This window comes from Taeniopygia guttata, chromosome 3, assembly GCF_048771995.1.
Source record: "Taeniopygia guttata chromosome 3, bTaeGut7.mat, whole genome shotgun sequence".
Classification (NCBI taxonomy): Eukaryota; Metazoa; Chordata; class Aves; order Passeriformes; family Estrildidae; genus Taeniopygia; species Taeniopygia guttata.
This window is the reverse complement of record NC_133027.1, coordinates 85,533,590-85,552,694: the sequence shown is the minus strand read 5'-3', so window position 1 is coordinate 85,552,694 and position 19,105 is coordinate 85,533,590. Positions and strand designations below refer to the sequence as shown.

The window sequence follows — 19,105 nt, the reverse complement described above, 5'->3', positions numbered from 1 at the left end:
CCCATCCCCTTCCTTAGATTATTTGGAATAGAAGGAGGTAAAGGCAGAGGCTTTGTGCAGTGGTCTTGTTCTGGCCCCTGAGCCACTTCCTGAGCCTGGTGATGAATGAGCTTGTAGCATGAGCTCCTCCACTGAGGCTTCAGCAGCTCTAATAAGGTGGCTGGTGTTTCCTTGTCCTCTGTGCCAGCCTCTGCTTTATTAACTGCACTGCAGCACTATTAAACTGGAACATGGGGTCAGTGTCATCTGGAGGAGAGATGCTGAGAAGAGGGTGGAAGGACGAAGATACCATGATAACATGAGAACACATGGAGCAGGAGAAAGGGAAACAGCTAGCAATTGAAGCGGACTGAAAAATGGGCTCCTACTGGACTGGTGCATGCAGCTGTGCACAGACATGCTGCTGGCAATCAGCGACACAAAGCTTGTTTAAGGAGGGGGATGCAGAGGCAGACTTTGGCCTTCATGTCTCTGTCTGCTGGACCTGTGCTAGTGACTGCAAGCCAGCACCTGCTCCACATACACACACCAAGAAGCTGGCTGGAGCTTCCCCCTTTTCTTCCTTGCACTAATTTCACGCCCTTTAAACTGTGCTGGCAGCACACCTGGCTCTTTCTACTGACAGCTGCAGCTAGCTCAGGGCCTGTGCTGCTTTTCACAGAGAAGCCAGTCTTTCCAAAGACATCCAGAGCCAGTTCTGTTGTGATGCCAGGACTGTAGAGACTGTAGTAAAGATGTGCAGAGGGCAGTCTTGCTGGCAGCCAGTTTCCGTGTCAGTCTAAGTTGCATATTGGATAGAGACAGGACATAGGTTGGGAGAAGATATTGCTACAAAATATTTGGTAAAGGGAAAAGACCTCTTAAAACTTTACCTCTGAGCACCAGGAGCAGATACATGCTGAGCCTTTACTGTGCCTTTCCCATTACCTAGTGATCCTGGTCTCTCCTAGAAAGCAGTGAGGTTGCAATCCATAGGAAGCATATGTGCCTTTAATTATTTCTGTTTTGCAGCCAAACCTGAGTGGCAGCCAGTTATTTATTTGGTTACATAAGTCCCTGAGGATAGACTCAACTAGAGGATCCAGAGCTTTGCAGTCCAGACTGGAGGTTGATTTCTCTTTTTGTCCTGGATTAGATGATGTGGGAGAGTATGTGATTTGACCTTGCTCCCAGAAGCTTTAGATACCCAAATTCTACCTAACTCCCAGCTGAGGTGGAATTTGCACTGTCTGAATCTCACCCTCAAGCTTCTCTCTGACTCTCCATTTTGCTTCTCTTCTAAAGGTTATGTCTAGACAAGGGAAATGGCTCCTGACCTCCTCCTATTTGCTGGCTGCCTTCCTAACATCCCAGCAAATGGCAGCCTCTGGGGAGAAGCTGCTGCCAGCCCTCCCAGTCACACTCTGCTCCTCAAGAAGTCCCATGCTTCTGCCTGCTCCTCTTCTCCCAGATAATTGGGGGTCTGGTGCTAATGAGCCTAGCTTAAGTCCCTGCCCCTGGGAGCCCGCTGTGCCACTCCTTGGCCAGAGCAATGGTGTGGAGGGCTGGCAGATGGGAGGGCTGAGCAGTAGGAATGCCAGCTGGGTCAGAACCCAGCTGGCATGAGTACAGGTAGGGAGTTGTTGATATGAACCAATCCTGGCAGCATCCAGATGCCTCTGGGAACCACTGCCCTGGTCCTGCCCACTACGACTGCCCCCAGGTGCCTTATAGGGCAGCATCAAGCTGGGGGAAGGCACCAGAATAGCTCCCAGCTCTCTGCTCCATCTTTCCAGGGGAGTGCAGCAAGTAGTTCCTCAAGCAACTTACACCCTGATGTGTGCAGGTACAAGGTCTCCTTTAGGTGCAATCTGTAAGGCAGGTGCAGAATTATTTTTCACTGTGAGAACCACATGCAACCACAGGTTCCCAAGGACCTGTCCCTGCCCCTTCATTTGGGACCAGCGTCCACACTGTGGGCAGATCAAGGAGGTGGGTCAGCGGGTCCTGACTGTGTTGGGAATGAATGGGGCTTTGGCACAGAAAGCTCTACAGTGGCAGCCATTTCTTCTGAGTTTGAACTTAAGAGTTACATACGTGAGAGTTGGAGATAGGCAGCTTGTACTTGTTTTTACTAAGCACCACATCAGCATTGCCCCCTGTCCTGCTTTGATAGTGGCCTTCGCTTCTGCTGTGCCCTCACTCCATCTTCTTGCCCCACAGATTTGCTGTAAACCTTCCTCCATGCATCCCAATTCCAGTAATCCTGTAACTTCAGAGTTAATGATGAACACTGAGACTGCCTGGCAGGAGGACTGCCTTTGCAGTGAAAACGTCAGCCCAGAGAATGTATCAGAGGCAGGGGAAAGCTTAGTTAACACTGGACCATCGAAAGTCCTGTCAATGGTCTTTTTGCCAGCACCAGCATCCCCAGTAACGTATCTTGCCACAAGGATCCAGGCACTGCACAGCAACAGGCAGGAAAATTGTATCTTCACAATGCAATCCTCGTTCTTACTCTTTCCCAGCCAAGCAAGCATGACCATGGCAGGGAAGTTTCACTGACATTTAATTCATCATTTTTAGTGGTGGTGATTTTGATAACAATATTTTCCCTATTGTTTTCTTGAAACTTTCCTGCTGCCATAGCAAACTGAGCAGTGTTTAGATGGTATGGTTCAGCTAACATAATTCAGCCCCTTCCAATGGGAATCAGAGAAGAGGGAGCCTGTGAGTGATCCCAAAGAACCATCAACTTGAAACAGACCCCTTGTCTGGTCTGTGGAGGCAGTCCAAGGATGGACCCTATGGAAGGTTTCTGAGGAAGTATGGTAGTAGATTGCTTGGTAGTAGTGAGACACCAAATGAAGTGCCACATTGCACAGGCAGCAAATGAATGAATTCCGCAGCAGTGATTGTGAATTGAAGGATATCTTGGTGCAATGCCATGATATGTTTGCACAGGGCCTGAGTGTACTAACAGGGGTGAATTGGGCTCATTTTCTCCCTCCTGAAACCACTGCTTCTGACGCAAAGTTGCTTTAGGACCTGTAGTTCAAATTGTCCCTACAGTCCCTCCATTGGAGGACACCAAGATTTCCCTTCAGGGAGAACTCAGGCTTTTGATCACTGTTCTGTACCAGGGATGGCAATTTTCAAACCAATACTGCATGAAGATCTCATGGAGCACCTGGGTGTAGATCTGTATAGAAAGAGGAGGAATAGGGTGTTAGACGATGGATACGATTCCCAGGTTTTCAGTTTCAGGATTTTCATAACACTATGGGTTCTTTTTCTGTGCAGCTGTCTCAGAGAAATACCATCCAAACCTTCATTCCTGTGAAGCAAATGGAGAAAGGCCTGTTGCTGGAGCACATCTTACCCAACCTGAAAGTGCCTCAGAGCTATGAAGTTCGTCTGACGCCCATCACCAGCTTTGGGGCTGGAGATATGTCTGCCCGCGTCATCCGGTACATGGAACGTAGGTGTCTCCTCCTCAGTCCTGCCTACGAGAGCAGGTCTGAGCCTCAGGCCTGGGGATGTGGGCATGCAGAGAGGTGTTCTTCTGTGACCCTTGGGTGGGTCTCTGTGCTCTGAGGAGTTCTGATGGCACAGTGCTATCACGTTCGACTGTATTTTGGATGCTGCCATCAATGCAGAGCACTAGAGATCTCTAAAGGTCAGTCTCCACTCGTCCTTCACTCAGCAGCTCTAACTCACACTCTGCACCCTGTGGGCAGGAGATCCCCAAAACCCCAGTCAGGCCATGCTGCAGCTCCCTGTGGTACAGTGGTTTATAATACAAGATAGCCACTGGATGCTGTATATTAGCCACAGACCCATGAAAGTAAGAGAATTTCAGGAAACTGAATGCATGATTCCTATCCTAATTAGCCACTCCTAAATCTGTAGCTCTGTCCAATACCTTGAATCCCAGATTATCTCATTGGTATACATGGACCATACTTCTCTTACCATCATCCAACAGCTCACAGCTCTCTCTATTCCCACAAATCTATGATTCCTTTACTCCCCAACAGGAGTTTGTGCCCTCTATTTCAGCAGAAAGTACAGATCTTCTCCCGTTAGGTTTGCTTGCCCCATGGATTGACAGTGTGTCCAGTGTCCCCAGAATCCACAGTGCATCAAACTGCTTTGATGTCCCTCTCAGATACCAAGCTTTGGTATCTAAGTGGGTGCTATCCCACTGAGTACCCCAGAAGGAAACTACTTGTGTTGCCAGAAGGGTTTTCCTATGATTCCAGGTTTACCTCTTAGGTAGGGTTTTCTTAAGATCTCTTGCTGCTTGGATCAGAGTGTCCGTATCTTTTTCCATCACCAAAACAGGCACCAAGCATTGCTTTCTCATGGGGATGCTGCCAGGAGACTTGTGCATTTGTGATCTTTCTTGATGGGTTTGTTTTATTTTCAGACTTTGATTATGATTTGTGCTTTTGTTTTTACTTGTTTTTCTATTTCTTTTTCCAGCAATCAACTATTCAAATCCAACAGGTAAGCAACAAGACTTTTGTGTTAATGTTTTGAATGTAATGTACATTAATTGAATGCTCCAGCAGATCAGGCAAGACAAGCAGCTGGAATACACAGCTGACTTTGTCAAATCTTTTTTCCCCAAAATTTGCATACACTAAAGCTTCCAGTAAATATTACCATTTGTTGTACCTTGAGATTTGCCAGGAGATTTATGCCAGGGATATGCCTCTCACTCACACCTGCTATCTTTGTGACAGGGTAGACTGTGATCTTGAACAGCCACTCCCATAACCCAGCACAAGCAATCTACTTCCAATAAGCAGGTTACTAAATGTTCCCCCAAAATATCTGTGTTTAGGAATATTCCCCAACCTCTTCTGACAAGGAATGATACACTTGGTATCTCTGCAGGCTTGTATGAAGCAGTCTTCAGCTCAGATCTGTCTCTTCCTGCAAACGCTTTGAGCACAGTCCCTTTCTTTTTCCCCTTCAGTGTCACCACTGTTAACTTGCTCTTTTACCTTCTGGTTATTCTTGGCAAGATGCAGGCCCATCTGTATTGAGTATTCAGAGTTCCCATTGATTTTGAGAGCAGAATACACAATGTCTAAGAATGATATTCTTTAACACCAACATGACAGTGCCCATTGAGCATAAAAGAGAAGTTCTAGCTTGCTGTAAGTAGTGGGGTAACATTCCCCTGGAGATGCAAGAAGGTCCCTCCACTTTGACTGTAGGATGTAAACCCAGGCAAAACTCTTGAGCAGAGATGGGCAGACTACTTGCTAGTGGGCCATAGAGAGCATGGGGCTGTTTCTCCATTTCCAGCTGCTGAGTCAGTATTCAGTGTTTTTATGTATTACTCTATGTGTAGGTAAGTGCTACTGCTGCACTGCAGGGTACCAGAAGGGAGGAGAAACCAGGATTAGGTGATGGCAGAATCAGGATAGGGAGCTCTCTTGTTAAGGCAGCCACAAGGAGTTCTTGCATGTTCACACTCCGAGGATGGTTTGATGAAGCCTGAGAGTACAGGCAGTACAGTACATTACACAGTCAGAGGGATTTTGTGACTAATTCCTGATTCCATTTGCTTTCTTTTCCTCACTTCCTGATCTACTTTAAATATTCTCCATGGAAGACTCACTGGGAAACACAGCGTATTGCCAGGGACCTACTCTAGAATATGTCTCTCAGTACTTGCTGGAGGAGGCAAGTGTCCCAGCCCACAGGTAGAAGTGACAAAGTTTGGCCTTTTGCCACGTGCTTTTACACTGCATAAATCACTAGTAAATCCAGAGCAAGTTCAGTCCTAATTGTGTCAATCTCTTGGGGTTTCTGTAAATTGAGACTTCAGATGGCCTGCCTGGGGTAGCTTTGGCAGCTTGATTGAGTCCAGAACAACTGCGGGAAATTTGCCTATGGTGGAACATAACTCAGCCACTCATGTTTTTCATGCAGTAAACCAAACACTTAGGATTTCTTCTTGATACAAATTGCCCAGCTTCTGGTGGATGTTGGGACCTCTGGGCCAGTTATGAGGGCTTTGCCCAAGCATTCACACCTTGAGTCTGACTGCCTAAAATTAGACCTACCACCCTTGCTTTCAGATATGCCCTTTTCTTTCAGTCCTGCTGCCAGTGAAATATGAGCCCAAAGGCTTTTAGCTCTTTCTTTGGACCACAGCTGAGTTCCCCAACTCTTCATCCCAAAAATGTGGAAATCCCTCCTGCTACCTCTTCTTTTCATACTTCTCCTGCTACCACCACCCCCAGGGAAAATGTCACACTAGGCTGCTGAGCCAAATTCTGAGAGCAAACATTGAAAGCTCTGGAGTGAAAGGCAAAGATTAGATGATTAATGCCTCTGGCAGGCTGATCCAAGGGCATGCACAATGGTGATTAATTTACAAACTCTGAGAGTCACTTAATACTTACTTCTTCATGCATTTTCTCTCTCAGCCTAATAAGATGTTAATAATATTGGGGCAGGCATGCGTGTGGCATGGTTACAGAGCCAGGTATTGGGTTATAAAGGAAAAGCCAAGGAAGAGCAGAGGACCTGAACAAAAGACATTGGGAATTTCAAATATTTAGAGGTTCCAGTAAGACTGACTCTTAAAAATCAGTTAATCTGGTTCTAAAAAGCAGAATTTGTATTTTTTTTAATGGCTTAAGAATTATCTGAATTTTAATATTTTACCTTAAAGTTCTCTTAGAATAACTGATTGTTTTAATGTCATGACCACATTCCAGTGGTGGAGAATCTGCTCTGTCCTTACCTCCTCTGCCATTTTATTTGGATATAATGTTTGCTTTCTATGGAGTGGTGCCCCATAAGCTATTCCAGCTCCTCTTCCATGGGTGTTTTGGTTTCCCTTGTTTTATCAGATGTAACCTTGATGAGATGTCATTAAGTATATGGGATAGCTTGTTTGTTTTTTTGTTGGCCAACCTGTCTTGCCCTTTCAGAGCAGCAATACTGTTTCTCACATACCTGCAGTCTGGCTGTGTGGGGTGCTTTTGGGACCATGGGCAAGTACAGTGGGTGGTGATCTGTGGTAGATGTCGGTTGTTGCAGATTAGCCTGACTTGTTGCTTACCATCTATTGCTGGTGTGTCTGGTCTCTGATAATGCTCAGAGTCCAGAGGAATCCAAGTTTGTTCAGGTAAGAACATGTGGGAATGAGATGTCAGCTTCTGTTTAGAGTTGGATTACTTAAGTTTGTGCCCATTCTTCAAGAATGTCTTGTAATGCAAAGGTTAAAAGAGGTGACAGTTCCTTGTGTCCTGGTGGCAAATAGGATGACTTAACCAGTTACAGCATTGTGAAACTTTCTTCCATTACTGTGTATAAAATCCCTAGAAAATTGCAATGGGAGAGACTGTTAAATATTCTTTCTTAGATCATGACGTACTCTGAGGTCTCAATACAGTTCTCATTGTCTTCATTTTCTAGATGGGGAAAATGATGTCCAGAAAATGATAGCCTGAGGGTCACACAGCAGGTCTGTGACAGAGCTGGGGCTCGGAGCATGGTCCTTTATGCTCCAAGCCAGTATCAGTTGTCACACCACAGCTAAATGATGAAGGCAATTTTATTCAAGTGCACTCCATCTGCTATTCACCCATAGTCTGCAGCTAGAATAGGATTACTATTTTTTGCATTCATCTGGCAGAATTTCAGAACTAGGGATGGCTTTCCCCTAAGGACTTGAAAGGAAAACCTCTATTATGTTTCTCAAGAAGGCAAAGCAACAAGAAATGCTAATAGCCATAGCAGAGGGTCTCTCCCCTGGGAATGCATGGAGGTGTCAGTAACTGAGAGAAAAAATCTCTGCACTCTGAGCTGCCACCACTGCAAAGCCTGCCAAGGAAATCTGTGTGGTGAAGGCAGCACTAAATCCAGATTTTGAAGAGCCAGCTCCCTGCCACTTCCACCTTACTTGTAACAATCCAGATAACAACTTCTTTGTTCAGTATCTAAATCCACTGCTTAAATTTTAAACAGGAAGCTTCTTTTACTCCCTGAGGATGAACCAGGATCCCTGGCAAATGGCAAAAGTCTCCAAGAAGGTTTGCATCACACAGTCAAGGTCAAAAGTCAGATCACCTCTGTGGTCTCTGAGGTACAGCAGGTGATTTAAAGGTTTTTTTCTTGGCTGGATCTGCCCGGTTTGTCCTGGTGAACCTTGTCGATAACCATCCAGAGGTGACATGCTGGCAGTGTCCCAAACCACACTGAACACTTTGTAGTTATTCATGGCACCTCCCCTGTAGCTCAGAGAAACCACAGAGCTTTGCTTTCTTGTGTCTTGTTTTATACCAAAGGACCAGGAGTCAGAGCACTTAGGTTCTGTTTCCAGCTTAGCCACTGCTTTCTGTGACCTTAAAAGTGTCTCTCTATACTTTGTGCCTCTATTTTCTATGCAGAAGAGGCATAGAAAGAGGCATTGCTATGCTAAAGAGAAATTAAGAAGCCTTGTTCATTAGTTGTTGCAAAGTGCCTGGAGCTCCCAAGCTAAGCAGAGGCAATGTACTGGAGGTTCAAACTCCTGCACAGCAAGTGGTGTTGCACATAAGATAGATCCTGTTGTTGATTAAGCAACAGCATTACTTGATCTGTGGTGCCTGGGTCCCTTCTCTATTTTAGGCACTGTGATAGAAGCATTGCCTTCTGGAAGGAGGAACATTTGAGTGAGAAGATCAAATGCACTCAGGGTCCTATTTGGGTGTTAAAAGTGCTCTCTATGGACTTTTGAGTCAACTTCTCTGAGCAGTCTCATCCCACGTGTGTGGCTTCTTACAAATGAAGGCACCCTAGTCCACCAGGCTGGCACAACCAGGCCTTGGTGGTAAGTTTGGAACGCTGTCCTCAGGTCATCTTGTCTTGCACAACTCTCTCTGATCCCCACCTGAGCTTGTGCTTTCTCCTTAATCTGCCTTTCCTTTGATTTCTGTGCCTCCTCATTTGTGGTTTGTTCCCTCTCAATCAGTTGCCTGGCTGACCTCTGTGTTACAGCTTCCAACTCTGCTTTCCACCTGATATTCCCTGTTACGGTAATTCTGTGTTGGAGAAATATGTCATCTTTCTTTGAAAGTCCATGCTCTCAACAGGGTCAGAGGTGCAAACTGCCCGGTGCTTTTGTGAAAGGACAGTCATTGTGGATCCTGCCACGTAAGATAATGCCATTCTGAGAGAAAATGTGTATCTTTGAACTGCAGCTGGCAACCCATGAGCTGGAGTCATGCAGATATTTTTGGTGCAGTGGAGAGAAACCAGGGGTATTATGCCACCCAGCAACATCAGCAAGCTTGTGGGCTCCAGCGTCTCCTTTGAGGACTATTGGGGATCTGCTACAGCCATGAACTCCATTCTCTCAGCCAAAACAGCTGAGGAAGGACCCTTAGGAGCTGCCTTCTGACTCTTTTCTCCTTCCATCTCTTTGTTCTGGGGATGAAAGAGGCCTCCTTTCCCACCTAGTTACCCTGTCTCAAACCCTGCAAGCATCTGCCCTGTCCTCTGCTCTCTACCCCTTCAGCTCCAGATGCCATTCGGGCCCCTGTGTCAGGCACTGCAGAGCAGTAGCTAATTTGGATTTGGATGCTAATTAGAAATGAGCAGATTAAGTGGAAAGCACTTAGCCAGGGTTAATCAGCAGTTAAGTGGCCAGCCCAGACAAGCTCCCGATGGCTGTGCTCAGCCCAAAGGAGTGGGCATGTGGTGTTTCCTGCTGAGTTTACTGAAAACCCAGCTGCCCTGGTCTGTGAACCAGGCCCTTGGCTTGCCATACATTGTCTAACCTATGCTGGCAAAGACATTTTTGCAGGTTACTTCAGGAGGCTGCATCCTCTTTTCTCACTGCTTTGATAGGATGCTGGAAAGAGATGGGCAGGAATGGGAACCCAGTTCTCTGCCACAGGGGTGTGCAGACCTTTGATGTCTGTTTAGATTACAGTAATTTTCATTTCCAAATGGGAGGGGATGGGGAGGATGCTAGCCACCAGAAGATAAGGTAGCCACCAGAAGGTGCAGCATCTCAAAGTCAAGATTCTGTTCATTTCGTGGGTATTGTCTCTTCTTTGTTTCAAGAGAACAGATTTTGTTGTGTATGGTATATGTATGAAGCTCCTACCATCACATTGTGCTGCTTCTCGAGCTTTTGGCCCTAGCATTGCAGAAAACTTCCCTTGCGTGTCCCATCCTTGGCACCCAGCCCATATGTTGAGGACCCTGCTCTGTCCTACATGTCCTGCTGGGGTCACGCATGCTAGGAGAAAAAGCCTGCCCAGGAACCAGAGCAAGTCATTACTGAAGATATAAGAATGCAGGAGCCCCAGGAGGCATTTGGGCTTCTCTTCATCTAGGCATGATAAATAATAGTGGGAGGTAAACCCCAAGAAGTTGAGTCTTGCACCAGCATGGCGTTGATGAGGTTTCTAGCCCATTCCAAGCCCTTGTCGAGAGCCTTGGTTTCTTTTGTGTATGTGCTCTTTCATGGCTTCATCTTTTAGCACACCTCTTTGCTCTCACTTAAAAGCAGCAATTAAAGATATCCGTGCTTGCAGATATCAAGGTCCAAGATCTCACTTCAAGTTAATTCTCCAGCTCTGGTTTCTGCCCAGGGACTTATCAAAACACACTGCAGTTTTCATATCGGTTCTTGGACCTGTTTTCTCTTTCTTTTTCTCCTATTTTATCCATCCCATCCTATTGTGTCAGCTGTGTAAAGCAGGTTCTTGACCTTTGCTTTTGTGACTCAAAACTACCTTTTTAACAAAAAGGTTACAATCTTCAGCCTGGTCATGTCCAATTCATTCCAATCTCTTCAAGTCCATATTGGGTTATGTCTGTGCACGAGATTTTTCATCCATCTTACAATATTGCTGTAGGGTGTAATTGTCTTGTGGTAGTAATAAAAGTGAGCCCTATTGCATATATCATTGATCCTACATAAAAATCTTTTACCTACATGTTTTATTTTGTTAGGGGAACCAGCATAAGCTGCAAAATCAAATGTGCCTTTTAGTTGGTGTAAATTAGATGTACTCTGGCTAAATAACACATTTGTTATGCTGAGCTGACCTCTTCTCCACAGCTGATTTTTTTTCATGTGTGTCATAGTTTAGTTAAATATATAGCCTGAAGAGGGGTCATCTGCTGCTACTTTTTCCTCTCTCCTGGGGAAATGATTCTACCATCAAGTTGTTCTGATATAAAAGCCCTTGTAGCCAGTTTGCCTTTGGTGATCTTTTTACCTTCCTCTACATTTGCCCCTTCAGATCTCTCAGAGAATCTCTTTAGCCATAATAGCTTTTTTCCATTTTGTCACACCATCACATTTATCAGCCTGGATTAACACTTCTGTAGTAACACTGATCACTGATGTATTATGGGTAGTGATAGGAAAAGGGAGAACATTTTTAAATAAAAGAGGGGACATTTAGATTAGATTTTAAAAGCAAATTCCTTACTCAGAAAATGGGGAGGCACTGCAACAGGCTGCCCAGAGATGTTATTGGTGCCCTATCTGTGGATGTATTCTAGGTCAGGTTGTATGGGGCCCTGGGTAACCTGATTTAGTGAATGGCATCCCTACCTGTGGTAATGGGCTTGGGACTGACTTTGGGTTTGGAATAGACTTTGAGGCTGCTTCGAACTCAACCCATTCTGTGATTTCTATTATTTCTATGACTCGTTCCTTTTCAGCCTACTCCTGAGGTCAGGGGCTGCCCATCTGCCTCTGGCATGACACAGAGCCTCAGTGGTGACACAGCACTGCTGTGAGCACCCAGGCAGCTTGGGAAGGGTGTTTGAAAAGCAGCAGCTGAGCAGCCCCTTCCCTTCCCCTCCCACAGATAACACCTGCCGCTTTGAGGACGAGAAGATCTGTGGCTTCGTGCAGGACAAGATGGACAATTTTGACTGGACCCGGCAGAACGCCCTGACCCAGAACCCCAAGCGCACCGTCAACACGGGGCCCCCCACGGACATCAGCGGTACGCCAGAGGGTAGGCACAAGTCTGGGTTTCTTTTGGCTTGGCAGGGGAGGGGAGGTGCACACCATCTCTTGTCAGGAATATTACCACTCTGGGAGCTGATGGAAAGCTGATCTGCTTTCTACTTCACATGGGATGCAGGGAGCAGGCAGCTAATTTGCAAGTTACTGATTGGAATTAAACACACAATTAAGACACCCACAGCTTTGTTGAAGGGAATAGTGTGAGGATTAGTTCTTGTCAGCTAATTGCCTGACGCCTAATGCTCTTGCAGTGTTTGATGCTTGTTTTGAAGAAAAAAAATTTGATAAGCAAGCAGGAGAATACTGTGACATCTAGAAATGGCCCTGTAGGTTTTAGCAAGATGTTTCCTTAAAGAGATTTTCAGGGATGCAAACAGATCTCCTTAGTACCAAGTACAGAAGCATGAAAGACCAGACAAGAGATGCCTGTGGGGCAGGAGGAAGCCTCACCTATAGCTAGAGGAGCCTGGTGTTATGTGTTGCTCGCCCTAGCTGTGTGTGGAGCACATGCTTCCAGTTTAAGTGGATACTACATCCCTTTTTCTGTAATAAGAAAAGTAAATTTGTATGCAAACACATATCTTTGAACTCAGGAAAAAATGGGAAACATCCAATGGCCCGCTAAGGAAATGGTTTCTCCCATTAGCGTTCAGTACACTGACCTGATTGAGCACTGAAAATGATACTAACAAATTAAATGGCTAATCTCTTCCTCCCTGGGCTGTTAACAACTGCTTTGGTATTGTTCTCTTTAGACAACAATATTGTTCACGCTAGATGTACCGAACCCTCTCTCCCTCTACTTGAGGCAGAGAAATTAGTCTGGAATTGTTTCTCTTTCTGGTGTTCTCCTTGCACAGTGCAGTCAGCTCTGAGGCTCTTTGTGCACCCAGACAGATGTGCATGTGCAGGGGTCCACCTGCCACAGGTGGTCACAGCATGTCTGCAGATGCCTGTCCCTCCCATGCTTCCCTAAATACAGCTGAGGCAGGGGAGGCACTGCAGACATCCTGCAAGTGTCTCTGGCCGGGATCACAGTGGGCGCAGAGCAGTTGGGCAGATCAAGGCCGTGTCTCCCAGAGTAGGGGTGGTCTCCCAGCCACACTGGCATCCCATCATTTGGAGGGAGACCCAGTGCATGCTGTCTTTGCCCACCTTTCCCTCTCATTCTGCAGGTTATTACATGTTCATCGAGGCGTCCCGGCCCCGGGTGACAGGAGACAAGGCCCGGCTCATCAGCCCCCTCTACAATATAACTGCCAAGTATTACTGTGTCTCCTTCTACTACCACATGTACGGGAAACACATTGGTGAGTCCCCTCTGGGGAAGGGCAAACTCAGCGTCATGTGGCGGAGGGAAGATCTCAGGGAAGATCTCTAGCCTCTTGCCCCAGCAGCTGTGTCTGCGACCAGCAAGTCCAGAGGGTGGGAGTCCTACTCCAGTATTCCAAGCAGTTGGGTGGGCTACTGCACTCAAATACTTGTCCCATAGTCCAGCAGTGTCCGGGTTGCGAGGCTGTCACAGCCTATGCCTAGGGCAGCACCTTACAGTCAGTCTGTCCATTGGACAGGAAAAGAGGGTGAAGGGGCTTTGTGAACCAGAGAGCTCTGGGGTGGCCAAACCTATGTTGAGGTGTGCAGGATGTGTGTTCCCCCAGCTGGACCAAGGGCTGCCTGGCTCCTTCCTCTCGTTGCTGTAAGTCTCAACTGCAGTGAGTACCACAGAAGCACCCGGCACACTAATGAGTTTCCATATCCAGTCAAGGAACTGCTAATTTGTCACCTCTTGATTATAATTTCATTAATTTGAATAATACATGCACTCTTTGCACAGCACACAGGGTTATTAATCACCTGCTGGACTGGGGCCTGACTGAAAAATCAGGGCCCAGGCAGGAATGTGTCTGCCCTTCAATAAGCGGGGTTAATTAACTTCTCTCTGCTCAGTACTGCAGATGTCATTGGGAGGGAACATGCTCCTGACTGGCCACATCTCTGCACACATGTGGCACAGCGGAAAGGTTAAACTGCAAAATCTGGGCAAGGCTGAAACCCTGACACCATGAGTGTCAGGGCTAGGAGCTGGGCTGCAGTACACTGAGCAGGTCTCCACCTGTGTCTGTGTTTTGAGGGTTCATATTTGCTCTCTGCACTTGGAACTGGCCTAGGTCAGAGGTGTTTTCACACACCTGGATTCCCCCTGGAGACAGGCCACTCCATGTTGTACTCTTGTCAGCAGTGGCAACTTGCTCAGGCAGAGCACGGTTAGTGTTGGCTCATACCAGATTTTCCTGGAACAGCTGGTCCTGCTTAGCTGACAGAGTCCAGCTGCTAATGCTGTCTAGCAAACTCATGTGTTCCCTGCAGCTGGCCCTTATGGTAAGTCAGCTCTGCTGCCTGATTCCTGCTCATCTTCTCCTGGAGGCTTGGAAAGGGGTATCATTCTTTGATGAAGAGTGGTCCAGATCGGTGGGAGATTGGCAAAAAAAAAAAGATGTGGAGAGAGGAGGCCTCTCTTGCTTTTCTTCGTGCGTCAGATTCCTACATTCATTTCACAGGTGAAGTAAAAGCTCATCAACATTTTCTTGATTTTGAAAAGGAGCTTGGTTTAGCAGTTCTTTTTTGGTGGTCTGTCCAGATATAGGGTGGACTGGATATACCAGAGAATCAATTCATTACAAGTTTTTTTTTTTTTTCTTTTAGCATTTTAACTCTTTGCTGATTTTCTCTACCCACAAATTACCCAAAAGTGATGGTGATTCCTGAGACCTAAGAAAGCCTCTAAGTGCCATTTCCGTTCCTCAACTTCAGACACCTTTTATATATTTTGGTTTTTTTCCCTTCATAACTAATGTTATGGGCCCTTTTTGATCCCTGTTTTCCCTCTTGTTGTACAGAGGCTGATAAATTTCTGTGAGGTAGATAGAATCTTTAATGCCATGTGATTTTCATGGTGGGTGCTGCTGAGCTGAGAACAAATTTTAAAATCAGACTGATTAGACAGAGATTGAAAGAGAATGAAATGAGAAAAAAGTCCTTTTTCTCTTGGCCTGTGGAATATATGACTTGATCCAGCAAACCCACCATATATCTGCCGGCAAATTGAAACTCAGTGCCTTGATACCAGGCTTGATGCCCTTATTGGCTGAACTCCTCCCTGAGTTCTTAGGGCAAAACAAGTTTATTCAGCTCTTCTTCTTCAGCCCTGGGTTAGAGGAGGGTGTAGGACTCAGTAGGACTTCTCCTGTGAAATGAGGAGACAGACCCTGTCCTTCCATCCATCTCACATGTGCAACAGTGTGAAGGCAAAGATGGGGTTCCTGCAGTCCTGAGCCATGCCTTGCTTCCCAAAGACCCACTATCCCAAAGACCCACTATCCCAAAGACCCACTATCCCTGATGCCTGCAGCCATGGCCACAAGGCCTGGCTCACCTAGTGCCAGCACAGTCCTGCTAAGCCAGGTGCCAGCAAGAGTTTATCAGATTGCTCCTGTCAGCAGAAAATGCCAGCAAGAGGGTGTCTCCCACCCCAAGCCTCTTCTAGCAACTCCAGCTCCATCGTGGAGCAAACTGAAGCTCTGTTACTACAAAAAGTAGCCATATAAAATCCCAACATTTATTTATTTTTTTAATAACTCTTTTATTACCTTCCCCCCCTCCCCACTACAGAACTTGAAAGCTGGCTTACTCTCACAATTTGACTATAAAATATCCGCAGCCATCCAGGCAAATCTTCCCTGGGAGAGTTCCCAGACACTACTCGTTTATAATAGATATGACGAAAGAGAGAAACAGAATACAAATGCACTGGTTGTAGCCATGATATAAAATATTCAGTGACTAGCAGAGCAGGACGCTGTTGAATATCTCCTAGCTGATGAGAGAGCAGGAAGAAGAGGAGCTCCCTGGAGGCAATCGCTGTTCTTCTGAAGTTATTTGGTCATCTGTTTTTCTTCCTCTGGCCCCCTCTGTAGCAAACATTCACATTGCCCTATGATCCTGCCAGCCCCAGCAAAAAAATCAGGGGGAGGGGAAGAAAAGAAATCCTATTTCCACCAGGCATTCAAGAACAAGAGTATTTTACTTGCAGCTGGTGTAGAAATGTCAAACGAGGCTCAGTTGGTTGGAGCCTGGTGCTAATGATGCCATCGTCATGGCATCAATCCCTGTGTGGGCCATTCACTTAGGAGTTGGGCTTGATGATCCTTGTGGATGCCTTCCCACTCAGAATATTCTGTGTTTCTGAGGAATTGTTTACTTTCTTCAGGGGAGGAAACTAGCCATGGCAGCTAGCAACTATTTGCCAAGTTCAAAAAGCCTCTTTGTCAGGTTGGCTGGGAGCAAATCCTCAAGTCATTGCTTCAGCCATCATACTCCTCTTCCTCCCTTCCTGGGGCTGCCTGAGAGGGGGATGTTTTAAGAGGACAGTTTCCCTGACAGACTAGTTCCACCACAGTCCCCTGCCATGTTTCTCTCATGCCTCCTAACTCAGTGGTAGCCAGGTTATGATCAGTGCAGCCTCCTGCTCACTGCTGGATGCTCCTGCAAGCAAGAGATGTCTTCATGGTCAGCTTGCAAGAGGAAGGTTGCTGAGAGAGACATGGAAATTTCAGCCATGAATGGAGAGTTAAGGGTGTGATTGTTCCAGCACTAACACAGACCTTATCTGACCACCCCAGCTACGTCTAGTCTGTGTATAATCAGGATGGGAAGCTTCCAATAAAATATAAAGTATTCATTGCTTTCTACAGCTTCTTGAGGAGGGAAACGGGCTAAAAAGTGCTTATCCATGGTATGCAGTGACAGGATGCATGGGAATGATTCAAAATTGCACCAGGGGAGGATCAAATTTCTTTATTGAAGGGATGGTCAGACACTGCAATTGGCTTCCAAGAGAGGTGATGAAAGTGGTCAGGCAGTTGGTGATTGTAGATCCTTTCCAACTTTTCTTTCCCTTCATTTTCCTTTTTTTTTTTTTTTTTTTTTTTCTCTCTCTTCTACTTTATTCTAAAATCTCATGAGGAACAGTGATGGGGACTGTTCTAAGTCACTGGAAACAATGAGACCTGATCAGATCACTTGCCACATCATCTGAGTTGAAGAACACCATGGCTGTTTCACAGAGGGAATTGGGTTGTGGGCAGGCCACTTACACAGACAGTTTCACCACTGAAGCCCTCCTGTTGAGGAGGAATTACAGGTCTGGAAGGCCTATCAAACTGAATTGCTTCTTTACTTCTTTAACTCAGATCAGACAATCAGGGCAAAGGTGTGTCTAAAAGGCCATGGTGGATGACCACACGTAGGAGCCAGCGAGTGCCATGTGGCTTTGAGTTGTTTCTGACAAGTCATGTTACTCAGAGTTGTCAGATCACACAGATTGACTGGTTACGTCAATGAAAAAGCAGCTTGAACCACAAGGGCATCATTTTTGTGAGATTCAACATCATAGCTTCTTCATTCCTACCCAAACTTTGTTTATGAACACAGCACCCTGCCCCTGCACAGTAGCACAGGTGGCACCCTGGAGATAGCTGTGTTCTTTTGGATACATGTAGTTTGCCTTATAAAGAAATATGTCATTTATTAAATCCATGCCATTATCTCCAGTGCAATTACTCCACACAATAGGGATTACATCGCTGGATTGATTGAGGGGAGGCTGATTTTCCTAATGAATATGATTCACTTCCCTCTAGCCTCTTGAAAACAAGTTGCAGTTAGAGTTAAATGAAGAGTTTGTAATGAAAAAGTGTATTTCATTTTTTTAAATGCTCATTCTTTTTCCACTTATTCAGATGTGGTTTTGTCCATCAATAAATACATATTTGACTAATGATCTGTTACGAGATCCAGCACCTTCCTGTGGGCTGTGGTATGGACCTTTTGGATAGATAATGGTCTCTTCTAGTAGTATCTGCATGGGTTTTTTGGGAGGTTAGTCAAATGCCATGATCATGAGCAAGGGTTTAAAATACCTAGCAAGAAGACCACGTATTTGTAAAGTGTCATTCAACCTCTGTAAATTCAATACAGTAGCTCTGAACCAAAGACAGATGAAGTCATTGTTTCTCTAAAGAATTCTGTGAACTTTGGATTAGAGGCATAGATTTAAATATTATTAAGACCCAATGGTACTGATACATCATCTAATCAAACTTCCTGAATAACCAAGGGCAGAGAATTTCCTTCAGTTACTTTTGTTGGAGCCTAGTAAATACTATGTGCCTATACCTTCATTAAATATTTACCTATAAAGAGCACCAATGACATGTTTAATATGTAGGATTGGATCATCCCTAAGCCAAAGAGCTTAACATCTAAAGAAGAAGACATGGAGATGAAGGAAAGGTGTTCAGATGTGGATTGGTTACATGTAATTTTCATTCCATAAATAGTGTGTTGTCATGTTGATGCAAGCATTTCGTTTAGTACCTTGAATGTGGGTTCACTGATCCCTGCCTTTCCTTGCCCTTCACTAAAAGGGCATCACTGGATCAAGTTCTCAGTGCAGATAGGCACTGAAATGTTACTTTCTTCAAAAGCCCTCTTCTGTTTTACCAGTTGAACGTCATCTTACTTTCCTGCTGCAGGTTTTGTTGGGAAGGCTGTTGGAGCACAGATTCCTAGCACCCATTCATTTGCAGATGCCCTGAATCCCCACAGATTTTCTTTGCTCCGGATCACCTGATTGGAAACAGATATTCCTCTGATGGACATTTGCTGTGATCCCCCCTCCCTTCATTCAGCAGAACATCTTTCCATTCAGACTTTAATCACAGGAGCAGCCTTGTGCTGTAAAGATAACCTGCAACCTGATAATCTCCTGAGACACCAGATGTTGCATCAATTATTCACTCTCTGAAATTGATATATACAAAACTTAACAGACACAAGAAGAAACAGGAGCTCTCAGAGCACATCCAGCTACTTCTTTAGCACTCCCTTGTCACTCTTCTCTTCTCTCCATAAACCATTAATTATTTCATTGTTGGTCGTTCCAGGTGCACATCTGGACACGCCCCTGGGTGTTCTGACAGGATAAAGGCTATGGGGACAGAGTACAAATTATGATACACTACTTGTGCATCCGTCCCTATCTGTACTTGAACT

The 19,105-nt window shown here is 45.6% G+C and overlaps 1 protein-coding gene across 4 annotated transcripts in view; it reads left to right on the top strand.

Moving 5' to 3' along the window:
* MDGA1 (MAM domain containing glycosylphosphatidylinositol anchor 1) overlaps positions 1-19,105 on the top strand; it is a 156,665-nt gene that overhangs the window by 110,062 nt on the left and 27,498 nt on the right. For 3 of the 4 annotated variants that reach the window (XM_072927299.1, XM_030268620.4, XM_072927298.1), the window contains 4 exons: positions 3,283-3,460; positions 4,468-4,491; positions 11,829-11,981; positions 13,168-13,302. In XM_072927299.1, coding sequence (XP_072783400.1) covers positions 3,283-3,460; positions 4,468-4,491; positions 11,829-11,981; positions 13,168-13,302 — 490 coding nt within the window. The remainder of the gene's footprint in view (positions 1-3,282; positions 3,461-4,467; positions 4,492-11,828; positions 11,982-13,167; positions 13,303-19,105) is intronic. The other variant, XM_072927297.1, reaches the window with a different exon arrangement.